At 52.8% G+C, this 15,900-nt stretch overlaps 1 protein-coding gene across 3 annotated transcripts in view; it reads right to left on the bottom strand.

The window, feature by feature from the left end:
* Nucleotides 1-913: 913 nt before the first annotated feature.
* Nucleotides 914-15,900, bottom strand: part of Ksr1 (kinase suppressor of ras 1) — a 133,213-nt gene continuing 118,226 nt past the window's right edge. For 2 of the 3 annotated variants that reach the window (XM_085695463.2, XM_085695465.2), the window contains 8 exons: nt 15,522-15,570; nt 14,451-14,830; nt 12,333-12,429; nt 8,957-9,090; nt 8,159-8,290; nt 7,821-7,956; nt 7,060-7,193; nt 914-3,875 (listed from right to left, as the gene is read on the bottom strand). In XM_085695463.2, the coding sequence (XP_085551589.1) occupies nt 3,797-3,875; nt 7,060-7,193; nt 7,821-7,956; nt 8,159-8,290; nt 8,957-9,090; nt 12,333-12,429; nt 14,451-14,830; nt 15,522-15,570 (1,141 nt within the window). In that variant the 3' untranslated portion in view covers nt 914-3,796. Of the gene's footprint in view, nt 3,876-5,936; nt 6,018-7,059; nt 7,194-7,820; nt 7,957-8,158; nt 8,291-8,956; nt 9,091-12,332; nt 12,430-14,450; nt 14,831-15,521; nt 15,571-15,900 lie in introns of all 3 variants that reach the window. The other variant, XM_085695462.2, reaches the window with a different exon arrangement.

The raw sequence follows: 15,900 nt of genomic DNA, 5'->3' as shown, positions 1-15,900 counted from the left end.
TTTTCTGCTGTGTAGTACTCCGTTGTGTAAATGTACCACTTTTTTTTTTATCCATTCTTCGATTGAGGGGCATTTAGGTTGCTTCCAGGTTCTGGCTATGACAAACAAAGCTGCTATGAAGTTCCAGCCCCTCATGGGACATTTTCTAGTTAGTTTTTTTTTTTTAATTTGAGCTTTATATCAGTGTGATGCTGACTTTTCACATAAGTGCTCTCCACTCTTCAATTTTTCATAAAAGTTTAAGAAATACTGGCATTGGCTCTTGAAATGTTTGGGTAGAATTCACATGTTAAATCAGTAGGTTCAGGATTTTGCCCGGAGGTGACCAATTTAATCTCATTACTAGTTTATAGGTGTGTCTGCAAATAAGTTACTTTGGTTTAGTCTTAGCGGACTTTGTGTGTGTGGTTCATCCAGTTTATCTCATTTGTTGATACACATTCATTCTGTCCTACAGTCCTTTTTATTTCTGTAGGGTCAGTAGCAATGTCTCCAAGGGTTACTGACATGGGTGCTGAGAACTGATCTCTGGTCCTTGGCAAGAGCAAGATGTGTTCTTAATTAAATACTGAGTCATCTCTCCAGCTCTGAGAGACACCTGTTCTGAGGTCTAGGTATAGTCAAACTCACTCTCTCTCTCTCTCTCTCTCTCTCTCTCTCTCTCTCTCTCTCTCTCTCTGAGGTTAGGGTCTCATGTGGCTTTGGCTGGCCTGGAACTTGCTATCTAGCTGACAGTGGGCTTGAACTCTTGATCCTCCAGTCCTGGCTCCAGAGCACTTTCTTTGGAAAGGTATTCCTCAACTCCTGGAATGGGCTCAGACCCCTGGACCCTCATTCTTGCCCTCCTATGCCATCTGCTCACATGGTCCCCAACAGTCATCTAGACTGGTCAAAACAAACACGAGCCCCAGAAGACCTTGGTAACACTTTATTCACAAACGCCAGACCCTAGGCCTGGCTCAGCCAGAGGGTGCATTCTTAGCAGTGGCAAAAACCCCGATATAACACGTTCATCAAGACTCGCCATTTTAATTTAAATTAAAGCATTTCTGGAAGACAAGTGTAATTGATAGAAAATATAAAAACTTTTACTGTACAAATTTTACATCACATTCAAAATAAGCAAATAAACATGTGCCTTGTGGCCACAGAAGACACTGGGAGCATTCAGATGACGTCCTGGCTAGCGCTGCAGGATAGCATGGCTAATCCACCCCCACTCTGTCACTACAGAGCTACACAGGCTTGCTGCTCCCTGCCCGGACCATAAGACAATGGCCAAGGACTTTGATTTGGTGCATAGGAGCGGCCAGACCAGCACTGGCTAGGACTCATGACTCCACTGCCACTCCAATGGGTTAAGGCCTCCTTGGAGGTGAGGCTGGGAACTCAGGATGCCTGGAAAGGGGCCAAAGTTTTTGCTGGACTCAGACCTTAGGTGGGCAGGCCCTCTGCAGCTCATACCTTTTCTTTCTTTTTTTGGTTTTTTGAGACAGGGTTTCTCTGTAGCTTTGGAGCCTGTCCTGGAACTCACTCTGTAGACCAAGCTGGCCTCAAACTCACAGAGATTCACCTGCCTCTGCCTCCCGAGTACTGGGATTAAAGGCATGTGCCACCACTGCCCGGCTTCATGCCTTTTTTCCATTGCCTTCACAGTGGCTATTGGGGCTGAATTCACAGTATCTGTCATCCTTCATGTGTTTCCCAGGAGACAGGGAGAGCACAGAGGAGGCAAACTTTCCTAACCTCAATTCACAGTCACTTAAGTAGAAAAGGAAACAGGGACCATGATGGGGGACTCTCTTAAACGAAGGGCAGTACAGCAGCAGGTCTTGGAGAGGAAGTGAGGAAGGTTCCAGCACTATAGCTCCACTAGTGGCCCCAGGATTCCACGAAGATGTCAGGTCCCCTGCATAATGACCCCAGCAGATGGTCAGCTCCTTAAAGCAGGGACCATGGCTACTCTTACTGGTCCCCGGCATGTGCACAAGATCACATTCACTGCAGGGCTCAGAGCTTCTGGCCCTGAGATGTTTACGGTACAGGGTGAGACCCAGTGGGCTGTGTGTGACGCCCTCTGTGGTCTGGTGTTGAGGGATGACTGAAAGGGTTGACTCAGCTGTGAGGGGAGGCCGACACCACACCACTCACAAAGTGAGAGAATGGCCAGAGGCTCGGTCACTGTGGCCTCTGGGAAGGGACAGCCATGAGACCGCCACAGAGGCAGCAGTTATAGACTCCGTGGTTTTGGAGCAGGGAGGTCACACCAAGGGCTAGGGTGGAAAGCCAAAGGGACACAGAAGTGACATGACGGTCCCATTTCAGAGGACAGATGACCCATGCAGAAATGAGCAGAGGCTTGCAGCTCTTCCTCCTTCCCACACTGGGGCAGGGCCAAGATGCCCCTGTCCCAGCTCTGCTGTAGCATGGACAGCTGTGCTGGGGTGGATGTGGGGAGGGTCCCACAACTCCTCAGACACCTGCACTGGACTCTGGTGCTAGGGTAGGCTCTGAAAACTGAGCCTTAGTCGGTGTTTAAGAGGGAGTCACATGGCTACTCCACAGTGGGACTGTAAGCCCTTGGGCCCAAATCTACCCACTTCTCCACTCCCATTTCTTCCCCCCTCTGGTTGTGGAGTCGGATGCTGCCCAACCTCTGCTCAAGGACTGCTCTGCTCTGACTTACCCCAGTCTGACTTACCCCAGTCCCTCCTGCCTGCTGGAATGAACACAAGCAGAAGTCTGAGGCTCACGGATAGGGACTTACTACGTACGTCTCACTCAAGTGTCTGGACAGCCTCAGGCCCCACTCTGAGCTCAGGGCACACACAGGGGTCAGAATGGGCTAAAAGGCTTAGATGAGACTGGGGAAGTGGAAGTGGTGGTAGGTCTGGAACCTTCTGGCATGACAGACGTGAGTTTTAAAGTGCTAGGATCACCATAGGCTGTAATTGCTACCTTCACTGTCTTTTTCAACCAAGGACTCACTGGACACGCGGCTGATGGGCTAGCTCTTGGCTCTGAGGGTGAGTTGAGGCACTGGGGAGAGTGTAATGATAGAGTCTGGGTTCCACAGCCTTCGTGCCTGCCTGGAGGCCACAGAGAAGCAGCGAATGTCTCCACAGACGTGTGGCTGTTTCCTCCCGCTGCAGTACAAGCTGAGCTAAGATCCATCAGATCTGTCTAGAAGCCACCTAGATTCTGTCTGTACTTTTTAACACAACAAGCCCGGAGGAGGGCAGAAACTAAATCCAAGCTCTTCAGGAACTCCTGACCCCATAATCCAGATGGGTTCCTGGCCAGGGTTTCCTCTGCAAGTTAAGGAACGGTTGGTGTTCCTTATAGGACAAACAGAGGGACCAGTGGGAGTCAGAGCCAAAGCCCAGGCCGCGGCAAACCTCCTGTCATGTCCTCTTTTTCTAGGACAGTAACATTTATGCTACTTTTCTTCCTTCTTGCTCAACCCTGGGCCCCTCACTGCTGCAGAATCTTAGAAAAGGAAACGTGGGGGCATTTCTCTTGCTCTGAAGTGGCAGCACCCATCTGCGGAATTATTATTAACTACTGTAAAACACCAAGCTTGCGGGGCAGAAACCTCTGTGTAAACACTGGCTGTAGTGGTGTCATCTGGAGAGGCGTGTATGGCTCCGATCCTGAGCCCCACACCCCTCTGTAATGTACATTCTTCATGGAGGAGTCATGCAAAGCTTTTCTGATTCCTCCTGGTGGCGGTTTGTGTGTTTCGTTATCATGTTTCGGAAAGGAAGACACCCTCTGCACCAACGTGCACGGCCGGCTACATCTTTGGATTACTGGACTCCAGGGCGCCCAGGCCAAACCTTTCAAAGCGGGGCATGACTTTGCTGCTGTTAATGCTGCGGAGAGGAGCAGAGACATGGGTTATGGCTCTGCTGGCTTTGACCAGAGTTAAGATGTCGCTGGCTATGCTTAGCAGAGGATCTGAGTGAGGACAACTGCTCGGCCCATGGCCTTGGCAGAGCTGCTCCTGGCCATGCTAAGGCCTGGGCGTCAGCCACAGTTCCTACCTGGAGGGGATAAGGGAGAACAGTGACATGGCCTGTTCACCTGACTTGCCAGCACCCAGCGTAGCAGCAGCCACTGTGGGCACGGAGGGTGTTCCTCACTGGCTGCTCTGTGTGGATGTGGAGCTGGTGAGAGACCTGAGGACCTGTAGCAGGACTGATGTCCCACGCTCGTTTTAGAAATGGTGTTCAAGTGGGGTCCACTGCGGGGAGCAGAATCCTGAGCCCAACAGAGATCTGGTCAGGGTCATGGAACCCCTAGCAGATGTGACAGCAGCTCTGCCTCCATTACTGAGTGACAGGTATCACTCTGTTTAGGACATTTCTGAGTGTTGCTTCTAAGGACTCAGCCCTTCTGAACTGATGCCATTCACGGCAACACGATGTGTGTGCGTGCGCACATGCCTACTGTCCTCTGTCTTCATGAGAGAGACACAGGACTCCAGACAGGGTCCATGATCTCAGTGCTAGCTTTGGGCAGCTCTGAACCACTACGCCTCTTGCAGAACAATGTCCCAGGGTCGTCAAGCTCCTTCCCATCCTCTGAGCATGCTCAGCAGGGGCTCGTGAAGGTGTTAGTAGGGGCTAGGGACCAGAGGAACACAAGCAAGAGTCACTCTTAGGAGAGCAGGAGAGAAAAGACCGTCTCATCCACGGAGGCTGTTCTTCCGCCTTGAGGGGTCACCCTGTTAGTGCCATCCTCCCCTGGCAGTGACTCAAGTCAGGTACCCACAGGCCGTATGGAGGGGAGGGGCCGTTGTTAAAAACAGAGCACAAGAAGGAGTCTGGAGGGAGGAGACTGGAGCAGCAGAGATGGCATCCCCTGGGTTAGTGCCCGCTGGCGTTTGGAGTCTTAGCAGAAGTCACGGAGCGGAGTTGGCGGTTAGGAGGAAGGAAGCCTGGGGCATGCAAGACAGCCAGGCCTACAACCTACAGACGGAGAGAGAGCAGTGTCAAAACCTGAGCCTGAAGGAGCCAGGGTACAGCGCCTGGCCAGAGCGGCTGCCCAGGGACACAGCTGCCTGCAGAGAATAGGATCCCCAACTCCACCCCTCGGGATGGTAGTGGGGCAAGTTTGACAGGTGGTGTGGGCGAGGGGAGCTTTTCCAAGTTCCCATGGGGCTGTGACAGGCACCCCTCAGTTCCTTAACCCACAGCTCCTTGTGATGATCAAACTGGCCCCCTAGGGAGTACCACTTCTGCTTCCTGATGCTTTCCCTCTGTATTTATTATTACTATTACTGTTACTAACATTGGTAGTGCTGGGGCCTCATAGATGCTAAGCAAGAGTTCTACCATGGAGTCTCATTCCCAGCAATTTGTTGATGCTTTTTGTTTGCATGTTTGTTTATTGAGACAGGGTCTCTCCTGGCACTCACTACATGGACCAGGCTGGCCTTGAACTCACAGAGATCCACCTGCCTCTGCCTCTGAAACTGGAATTAAAAGTGTGTGTGAGTCACTGTGCTCAGTTGCCATTGGTGCTTTTACTTCTGGGATTTCACTATGCATCCCAGGCTAGACCCAAACTTTAAATCCCCCTGCCTCAGCCTCCTGGAAGCTGGGATAATAGGCATATGCTACAACTGACTCACTAGATTCTCCTCCTCCGAACTTCACCCAGAAGTGGGATTTGGGGGACTTGGCTCAATGAGCTCATTCTCCATCACCCACATGTAGTGGAGAGGGGCCCTGCCTGCCACATTCCTCTGTGAGAAACACTAGCCCAGTAGCCCTTGCTGGTGCCCATTTCAGCTGCAAGAGGTCACTGTGGATTATGGGAGCGAAAGCATGTATGCGAGAAGCTGGCATGCAGAGACAGAATGGGAAGCGCAGGTATGCAATGGGACAGTCACACGCAGGCAGGAAAGGAGAGAAGTGATAGAAACACACTATTCCTCCAGAACTGGACAGGAGCTCTTAAAGTCAGGGTGACCATAGCGTCCTTTCCCGTAGTAGCGGCTCCGCCAGCGGCTGGGGGTGCCCGAGACCATTTCGCCAGCAGTTGAAGAGGGCCGTCGGATCCGGTCCAGCCAGCAGACAGGTGGAGGAGTCAGGGTGGGGGGCAGGGGAGATGACAAGACAGGCCAGGGGATCCGCCACCCCCCGAAAATGAAAAGTGACAAAGTCATGGGAAAAGAAAAGAGAAAGTGAGAGTTAGCGGCCCCGGAACAGAGACCAGAAACAGAAGGCTCATCCTGTCTGTCATGGAAGCCTGGGAGCTGTGGGCAGGTGATGGCCCTTCTAGTGGACTCAGTTTCCCATCTGTGAGATAAGAAGCTGGCACTGAATGGCTTCCAGCAACAGGGGTCGTCTTTGGCTGCCAGTGCCTGCCCCGTGCTGGCAGGGTTTGGAAAAAGAGGAACCCTGTATTCACAGGGCCCAAGACCTACAGCAGCACAGGGCTCAGCCTGGAGGCCTCATCACCCCTCCCCACTGTCAAAATGCCTGCACCTCACCTACCAAGCTTATGGGATTTACCTGATACTTCTGGGCAAAGTTTCTTACCTAAGCCCCACTGTGGAAACTGAGGCAAGTAACGAGGTCCTGACAAAGGGGTGTGGCTGGAGAGGGGTCTTTGGAGGAAGAAGCCAGAGAGCCAGAGTAGAAACAGAATAGGACAAAGTGCAGGAGAGATGACAGTGGCCCCTGGGGCTCTGTGCCTCTACACAGCGGAGTGGCATGGCCCATTACGGCACAGCAAGATTTCAGTGCTCAATAGCTCAGCGACTAAGTGGGTACCAGGTCCTGACCTCTGACCCTTTCTCCTCTCAGGCATAACTTTCTCACCCTGGTCTAGCCTGGGCTTGGTGTCAGTGATGATCGAATACAGTGACAAGTAGATTCCCACAGGTGGAAAATGGAGGTGTCTGCCTGCTAAGGGCGTCTCTCCCCCTCTCCCCGAGGAAGCCCCAGAACGTAGTCTGATGCCTGTTCAGCAGAGGGCGCCCTTAAACACTCCAGACAGGCTCTCCAGGATCTGATGGCAGGTCAGGCTTGAGGAGGGAGTACTTACTCAGCTGACTTCCAAAAGTGTCCGGGATGGGAGAGCCGCCGATTCAGCTTGGGCAGCTTCTCCAGCATGTCCATCAGCAGGCTGAAGCTGGGTCTCTCCTGCAGGTCGAAAGCCCAGCACGCAGACAGGATCTCCTGCAAAGGGCACTGTGGTCAGTGTGTGTGGGCAGCTGGGAAGGGGTGAGGGCGCAGATGGACAGGACACTTCATAAGGGTTCCTGTGAAGTCCCTAAGTGCCCCGCACAACTATGGGCACAGAATCCTGGGAAGTAAGCGTTTCAGAGGTGCCACCAACCCTTCAGGTCAAAACGAACTTGTCCGTTTTCCTTCCTCCTCAACTTGCCCTTCCCAAACGTCAGTGACCAAGTCAGGCGGGATGGAAACAGGAGAGGGGGGAATGAAGGCAGGTGGCCTTTGTACATCGTAGGAACGTGGAAGTGTCCGTGGGTGAACGTGAGGCCCTGGGACTGTATACAGAGTGGGGCTGCCACAAGTGAGCATCTCAGTGCTACCAGAGTGAAGACTGGCTGGACAAGAACTGACACAGGAACGCAGTTGCCAGCCTGCAGAACAGCCGCCATGACGGAAGGAAGGCCTTCTCTCAGGGCCCACTCAGCCCCCAGCACCATCGGCAGCCTCGACACCCAGAGGGTGGCCTACACACATGACCATCACAAGACCCCTACCCCAGGCTCAGGGTGAGTGGAGGGCAGCCGTGTCACTGGTCCAGCCCACCCTCGGGCCCTGCTTCCCTCTACTCACGCCGACTTCCTTCCCCAGGCTGACGGAGGCCAGGACGCGTCTCACTCCTTCCCCACTTCCGATCTGCCAGATCAAGGCTTCTGCACGCTGGTGTTTAAAGGGCCACTCTCTCGCCTGTAGTTCATACCACACAGTCCTATGGAGACACACCACAGTGTGAGACATTGCAGCTTCACAAAACCCCGCAGCAGGTTCCAGGAGTTGCCCATGTTAGGAGCCAGAGACAAAAGGTCAAAGACACGGTCACTCTGCCAACAAGGGGCACAGCCATGACTTTCCAAGGCACACTTTCAAACCCAATGGCCAGCATTGTACTCGAGTGCCGGTGGCCTACTCACCCGAACGCATAGACATCAGCGGCTTTGGAGAAGGGCAGCTGGTCCTCATCCCTCCCGGGTATCATTTCTCGTACAATCTCAGGCGCCAGGTAGCACAGCCAATCATGGGACAGCTTCAGTTGGTTCTCACGCCTGGAGGCCAGGACAAGGACATGGGCCCCTCAGTGGGGAGCAGGTGGCCTGACTGTACACATCTGTGCTCATTCACATGTGGTAGAGAAAACCCAGAGAGGAATATGGAAGTCTTCCTTGCCCTTGAACAAGCGGGGCACTTCTAGAAAGGGAGGCCACAGTTGGGAATGGTAGGGAGCTGCTGGGGACGGTGTTTGAGTCCTTGTACTGAGAGAGTGACTGGTCTGTCTAGGACCTCAGGCCAGTCTGCAGATGTCAAACCTGTAGGCTGACTCTTTGGCCTGTCAATCTTCCTTGAGACCCCACCCCCATTCTTATGGAGGAGCTTTTCTTGCCACCCAACCCCTTTATAATCACAGGCAGTAAAATCCAATGCTCTTTCCCATCAAGGGGATATAAACCAGATCTCTCACCCACCACTGAGTAGCCAAGCTGAATGTGCCAGGGGACTCAGCCTCCACGGGTATCCATCTGGAAATCAGGTACCATGAGGAACCTAAACACCACCCAGACCCAACTCTGGACTGAAACCACATGGGCAGAACCAGGAACTGCAGCAACCTGGCCTGTGCAGGGAAGGCTCTTGCCAACGATACAGTTGGGGTAGTCCACACCCGTGCAATGCTGCAGCTCCCCAATGCATGCAGATACCCATGGCCAACTCACCGCTCCTCCCGGACCACGCCCGAGATCCCAAACAGCCCGAAGTCTGTGATGACCACTTTGCCGTTATCATAAAAGACATTCTTGGACTTGAGGTCTTTGTGCACGATGCCCTTGGCATGAAGATACCCCATGCCCTGCAAGACAGCCAACCTTGTATCAGAGGGTGGGGGATGCTGAGCTTTACTGGGGTGAGGAGCATTACCCATCCCCCCACCCAATCTTCATACAGACAGCAGGAGGAGGATACCATTCTCACCTCACAAATGAAGCAACTGAGACCCAGAGAGGACAAGTGACTGCCCCAGGCCACACCACAGCGGTTAAACACGGAGCCCAAATCTGACCTCAAACCAGTTCATGCTCTTTCTACAGCCGCCTCGGACTTGGGTAAGGTGTGAGGCATGGGCACAATGGCCGGCAGAGGGCAGAGGTCGAGGAGGTAAAGATCAGCAATACGGGCTGGAGACGGAGCTCAGTAGTCAGTGTGTGTTCCCATGCACATGGTCCCATGTTCAGTACTCAGCATTACCAATTCTAAATAATCAGGGCTGGAGGGATGGCTCTGTGGTTAGGAGCACCTCCTTCTCTTGCAGAGGACCAGAGTTCAGTTTCCAGCACCTACATAATGTGGCTCACAGCCATCTGTAACTCTGGTTCCAAGGAATCCAGTGCCCATTTCTGGTCTCTGTGGGCACCAGGCACACACTCGCACATACAGTCACACACACACACACACACACACACACACACACACATGCGCGGGATGGGGGGCGGCAGGTGGATGACCAAATCTTAGAAACAGATTTGACGAACAAGGAGTTCCCTAGATGGGCTCTGCTCTTAGGCAGGGCGACACCCAGAGCAGGTAAAAGAGACATTCCTTGGATGTGATCTAAAGTTTGGCTGTTTCCAACACCTTGCCATGGTAGCAGGGGATCTGATGAGACCTGAAGTCTGAGTTCCACGCTCCACCCTCACTCAGCTAGCACTATGTGGCCTTGGGCACAATGCTGGCCCCTCTGAGCCTCTGCCTCCTCATCCATCAGGTGAAACGTGGTGGGCGATTCTCACAGCAAGTGCTCTGGCCTGATCTCAAGGTCAGGGGCCACAGAGCCCATGGTCCAGGTGCTGGAGGGACAGGTTCCCGTGGGCTAAGGACAAGCAGCTATCCCTGTCTGAGGCACTGAGTGGAGCTTGGTGGGTGACACTTGTAATCCCAGCACTTGCAAAATGGAGGCGGGGGGGGGGGGGGTTGAAGGTCATCCTCAGCTACAGTGGATCTGAGGATGCCCCACCCACATGCACAAGCCCAGGAGTGACAGCTGGGAAGGGCCAGGTCACAGAGTTGAACCTGGATCATCAGTCTTTCTTCACGATTTCCCCGAGTCTCCACCACAAGCCTCCAAGTTGCAAACCCTCTCACAGAAGGCCAGGTCCCTCCGCTCTGCTTTTGATTCTTAATGCATCTCAGATTACTCCAAAGAGAAGTGACTAGGGTGGGGATGGGGTGAGGGCTGAGCCAGGGCCCCCAGGGGCAAGAGGTCTTTCAGTAAAAAGGGAATAGAAGGAGAGAGAGGCCGCAAGAAGCAGCTCCAGAGCGTCTGAGTCACCTGTCTTCCTGACCCCCTTGACTCTGGTGACTCAGAGGGCAGCTCCCAGATCTGGGGGGGGGAGTAGGGAGGGGTAAGAGTCAGGTGTGGGGGTAGAATAGAGTCCTTGGTGAAAGGCCATACCTGAGGCAGAGGTGACACTATGGGTTTCGGTCTTGGAGGTTTAATTTCTAAGTGTGGCCATGGGGAAAAAAAAGGGGCAGACTGAAATCCTGGTTTGTCCCCCAATACCATTATCATTTTTATCTTTTCCTTTTTAAGACATCCACATACACAAAATAGTCAGAAAGAAGAGGGGGAAGAAGAGGGGGAAGAAGAAGAGGGAGGGGTCAGAAAGGAAGGCCAGTTGACGTACAGCGGCAAAGGGGCAGCTCTTCTTTTCCGAGACAAGGTTTCATGTAGCTCGGGCTAACTTTGAATTTGCTTGGTAACCAAGGATGATCTTGAACTTCTGATCCTTCAGTCTAGCTCCCAAGGACTGGGATTACAGGTGTGCCACTATGCCTGGTTTATGGTGCTGGGTACTGAACACAGGACTTTGTACATGTTACGCAAGCACTCGACCAGCTGAGCTCCATCTCAGCCCGAGAGGCTGCAGAAAGAGGAGCCTTATCAGTGTTGTAGGTTTTCTGTTTTGTAGACAAAGCAGTCTCCCTTCCCTGTGTGGTCCAGGCTGAGTTCAGACTTTCAATCCTCCTGCCCCAACCTTCCTAGCTCTGGGACTTATATTCACACTACTTGGCTTTTATTCTTTTAAAATTAGATTTATTCATTTTATGTGCGCTTTGCCTGAAATTATGTATGTGCATCATGTGTGAGCTTGGTGCCCATGGAGGTCAGAGAGGGTGTCGGACCCCCTGACCTGGAGTTAAGGATGGCTATGAACCACTGTATGGGTGCTAGGAATTGAACTTGCAAGAACAAGTTCTCTTAACCGCTGAGCCTGCCTCTCCAGTCCTCATAATAGTTTGTATATGCATCGAGTGAGAGACTCACTTTAATTACTTTTTAAATGAGTACAGAATGGAAAAGAGTTGCCTGCACAGAACAAAAGGGCCTGTTCCCAGGAAGCCTGGATTTGGATAACCACAAATTTGCAAAAGGTATGGGTCTTTAAAACATTTTTAACCTATTTATATATTTTTAATGATTTATTTTTATTTTATGTGCAATGGTATTTTGTCTGCATGTGCATCTGTGTAATGGTGCCAGAGCCCCTGTTACTGGAATTACAGACAGCTGTGAGCTGCCATGTGGGTCCTGGGATGTTGAACCTGGGTCCTCTGGAAGAGCAGTCAGTGCTCTGAACTGCCGCACCATCTCTCCAGCCCAAGTGTGGGTCTTTTGATGCCCTGAAGTGAAGCACTCTGTTCCCCACCGGCGATGCTAAGAAACCCTCACCAAGCCTAGCTCTTGCCAACTGTTCTCTGTACGGATGATGTCATTCTGTCTCTGCTCTGACCTAATCAAGGAGGCTGTGTTGGTATGTACAGGGAGGAAGCTGAGGTTCAGAGAGGCTAAACAAGCTCCATGAAGTCACACAGCTAGAGTGATACTTTAGAACATGCAGTTTCTTCACAGCTAATTCAGTTCTATTAACACCAGCTGAGTGGTGAGCTCTGAACCTGATTGGATGAGACCAGGTTGAAGTGTCCCAGTTAGGAGACAGAGGAGCCACAAACCACCTGGCACAGGCGGATATGGCCTGGGGAAGGACCAAGAGCTCTAGAGGCAGCTGGAACCCCCCTCCCCAACTCTGCTTTTACCTTGATGATCTCCTGAGCAATTTGCCTTGTCTTGTTGATGTCCAGAGATATCTTGGGGTCCCTCACGAACGAGTGCAACGTCCGGCCCTTGCAGAAACTGTTGAGGGTAGTGGGGTTGGAAAGAGACCTGAAGCTGCGATAGGCTAACTCCACTCCCATGGAACCTGGGAGGGGAACTGGGCCCACCTGCTTCTGGAAGGTTCTCCATCCCAACAAACAAGACAGGAACATGTGTTTTTTAAACCAAGACTCCAGCTGGAGCCCAACTAGACATGCTTACAAATACATGCACATCCATTTCTGGCGGTGCAGGGCCTGCCAGTTTTCCCTGCACAAGGAAACAGCTTGACCACACTCCCAGCCAATCAAGGCCAAATGGGAGGACTCAGATGGGAGAGAACTCTGCCGCCAGGACTCTCAGCAGGCTACATGGAGCCTCTGGGCTCACCACAAAGTTATTTTCACTACATGTAGATTCCAGGGCATCACATCCTGTTGCCGACAGAGTAGCGTGTTGCTCCTCTCCGTGCAGCCCCTTGCACTAATTCTAAGCTCTTCAGGAACCGGAGGCCTGAGTGAGGAGGGTGGACAGATGGCAGAGGAGGCTGCAGAGCTGCAGAGGCACCCCCGAGGGGACTCCCTGGGGACTCGCTGCCCTGCTTTTTCATAGAATGTCTCAGAGGACTCCAGTTAGCTGATACTATTGAGTTCTTTATCTCTGAGAAAAGTTCATTTATTGTATTAAGAAAAAAATAGTTGCTTGTTTGGAGTGGTCTGCTTGTTTCCCTAAAGCACAGGTACATGTGCAGGACACCTCATGCTGGTGAGGGCGGGTTCTCTGGGCTTTGTGGAACGGAAGTCGTGAGTACCTGAGCTGGGCTCCAATGTCCACTTACAAAGCGAACATGAAACTAGGCATTGACAATAGACGCCTTTATTCTCAGTACCCAGGAGGCAGGAGCAGGTGAATCTGAGTTCAAGTCCAGCCTGGCCTACACAGTGAGTTCTAGGACAGCCGAGGCTCTATCAATAGACCCCATCTGTGCGTGTTTGGCAACCCACACATCTGTAAATCCCAGTGCTGGGATCCGAACCCAGGCCCTCAAGCTCACGCGGGTTTCTTGTCCATCAAGCCTTCTCCCCAGCTCCCTTGTCTGATTTTAAAGTCAACAGTAGAGTGGCACAGGCAACCGTTTCTCTGTGTCTAGGCCTGTTGCTCTGGGCCGGGACATTGTTTTCCAGGGAGAACGACAAGTGGGTCACAGAAGACTTTCTGAAGTAGAAACAGGCAATCTACATCAAGACACCAGAATGTCAGGACTGGGGTAGGGCTCAGCACAGCACCTGCTGAATGCACAAGGTATCGGGCTCACCTCTCAGCAACACATGCACCCCAAAGTAGACCTTAGGCCGACAGTCAACCAAGAGAGGTAAAATGTGAACCAGCATTATCTTAGTTATATATTTATAAATTAAATTGTTTCTTTCTGTTTATGTGCGTGCGTATATGTGGTATGTGTGCACACAGCCCAGCAGGCCTGTGGAGGTCAGAGGACAACTTGTGGGAGTCAGTTCTCTCCTACGGGTTCTGCGAATCAAAATCAGGCTGCCAGGTTTGTGCAACAAGTGCCCTCATCTGCTGAGTCATCTCGCTGGCCCCCACTCTGCTTTATTTTAATGGAAGGGATACTGAGATTCACCACACCCACTTTTGTGGGGAGACATGTCCAGGAAAGGTACTATAAGTGTAGCTTCTGCTCCGTGTCTTCTAGAGAACACTAGGGTTTCCATTATGCTCAGAGGGGTCTCTTAATTGATTGGTAGACTTATTTATTTATTTTGAGGAGAGCCAAGGTCTTGCTATGCAGACCCAGCTTTCTAAAACTCAAGATTCCCCTGTGTCAGCCTCCAGGTGCCAGCACTACAGGTGTATGCTGCCACGCCCAGCTCTGGTGTCCTAACATCAGTGGGCAGTGTGGATGGGGACATGATTCCCTATCTTCGGTTTTCTTCTTCCTCTCTGATAACTTTTCCACATCCTCCAGGGCATCCACAGAAGCCTCGGGCTTCAGGGACAGGAAAGCTGTGCCGCTCACGGGCCCAGGTGGGGTGGCTTACCTGGTGATAATGGCCAGGTGGGGTGGGTTCATGCAGGCCCCCATGAAGAGCACCACGTTCTCATGCCTGGTCTGCCTGTAGTTCATCACTTCCTTCTTGAACAGCTTCAGGTGGTCCTGATTGTGGCCATCCATCTCCAGCAGCCGGATGGCCACCTCACCATGCCAACGGCCTCGGTGTACCCGGCCCCAGCGGCCCTGCCCAATGGGCTCGCCTAGCTCCACCTGTTCAAAGGGGATGTCCCACTCCTGCAGGTACACGCTGGTCTGGCTGGCTTTTCGAGAGATGGGGCCCCGCCAGGGCCGGCGGGAGCTGGGGAGGTCGTCCACCTCGTCCTCATCATCTTCCGCCTCGGATTTGCCAGCCTCGGGCTCCTCGGCCTGAGAGGAGAATGAGATGGGAAGAGAGGGGAGTGAGTCTGGGTCTTCTCTTCCCGGAGTGCTGGCCAGGCACCACCAGGCCTGGCACCTTGGTGTCCTGGCAGTCTCCTGTCTGAACACGCAGCTTCTGATGCCTAGGCCCACCCCCTGCAGCAGTGACATTCTAAGCCATGCTGCTCTGTAGACCCAGGCTTAGTTCGTAATTCTGTCTGAAGGTCAAGACGATGGCTTCTTTCTGGGTCTCATGTAGCCCAGGCTAGCCTCCAACTTGCTATGTAGCTGAGGATGACTTTGACCTTCCGATCCTACCACCTCCATCTCCTCAACATCTGGGGGTTACAGGCGTGCACCACCACACCTGGTTAAGATGACGATGGCGGTCCTTGGCACCTATGAGAACCTCCTATCAAGCTCTGATTACAGAGATAGGTGCCTACCCCCATCCCAGGCTAACTGAATTAGCTCCCAGGCCAGGGACTGGGTCTGTGGGCTGGGAGCGGGGACAGGAGAATAAAGAGGCTCTTACAGCTAGCACTTTACATCATTCTTTGGTTATGCACACCACACCTGCCCACACCTGCTGTAACAGGCTCTGCACCCTCCCTCCCCCACGGCCCCCACCACCCTGTGCACCCTAAGAGAGGAGAGAGAGGCAGCTATCTTGGGTCTCAGGCACGTCGCTCCCACTCACCTCTGCTTCATGAACACCCAGCACGTCTGCTTTGGGCTGGTCTTCGGGCCTAAGAGTGAAACGGGCTTTGTCAAGGAGATCCTGGGCTGGGCCAAGGTGGCCCTGGGGGAGGCAATGTGGAAGCTGTGGACGCGGCTGGAGGCTGGGGGTGGGAACGCGGGGGTGGGAAGTTACCGCCCTGGCCCTTGCAGCACGTGGTGCAGGGTCCCACGCTCCCGCCTCTGAGCTGGCTATCACCGCCTTGCAGTGTGAACTTATGTAATTTAACCCCTCTAAGTGGTTGTACTTAGAGACCTACTTCCCTGGCTGAGAACTGAGGGGCCAGGAGATAAGAGCTCAAGAGGAGAGGGGGGATCCAGAAGCAGGAGCTAGGTGTAGC

The sequence above is a fragment of the Myodes glareolus genome, chromosome 9 (assembly GCF_982192425.1).
Source record: "Myodes glareolus chromosome 9, mMyoGla1.1, whole genome shotgun sequence".
In the NCBI taxonomy this organism is placed as follows: domain Eukaryota; kingdom Metazoa; phylum Chordata; class Mammalia; order Rodentia; family Cricetidae; genus Myodes; species Myodes glareolus.
The sequence above is the reverse complement of the archived record's forward strand: the minus strand, read 5'-3'. Positions and strand labels throughout refer to the sequence as shown.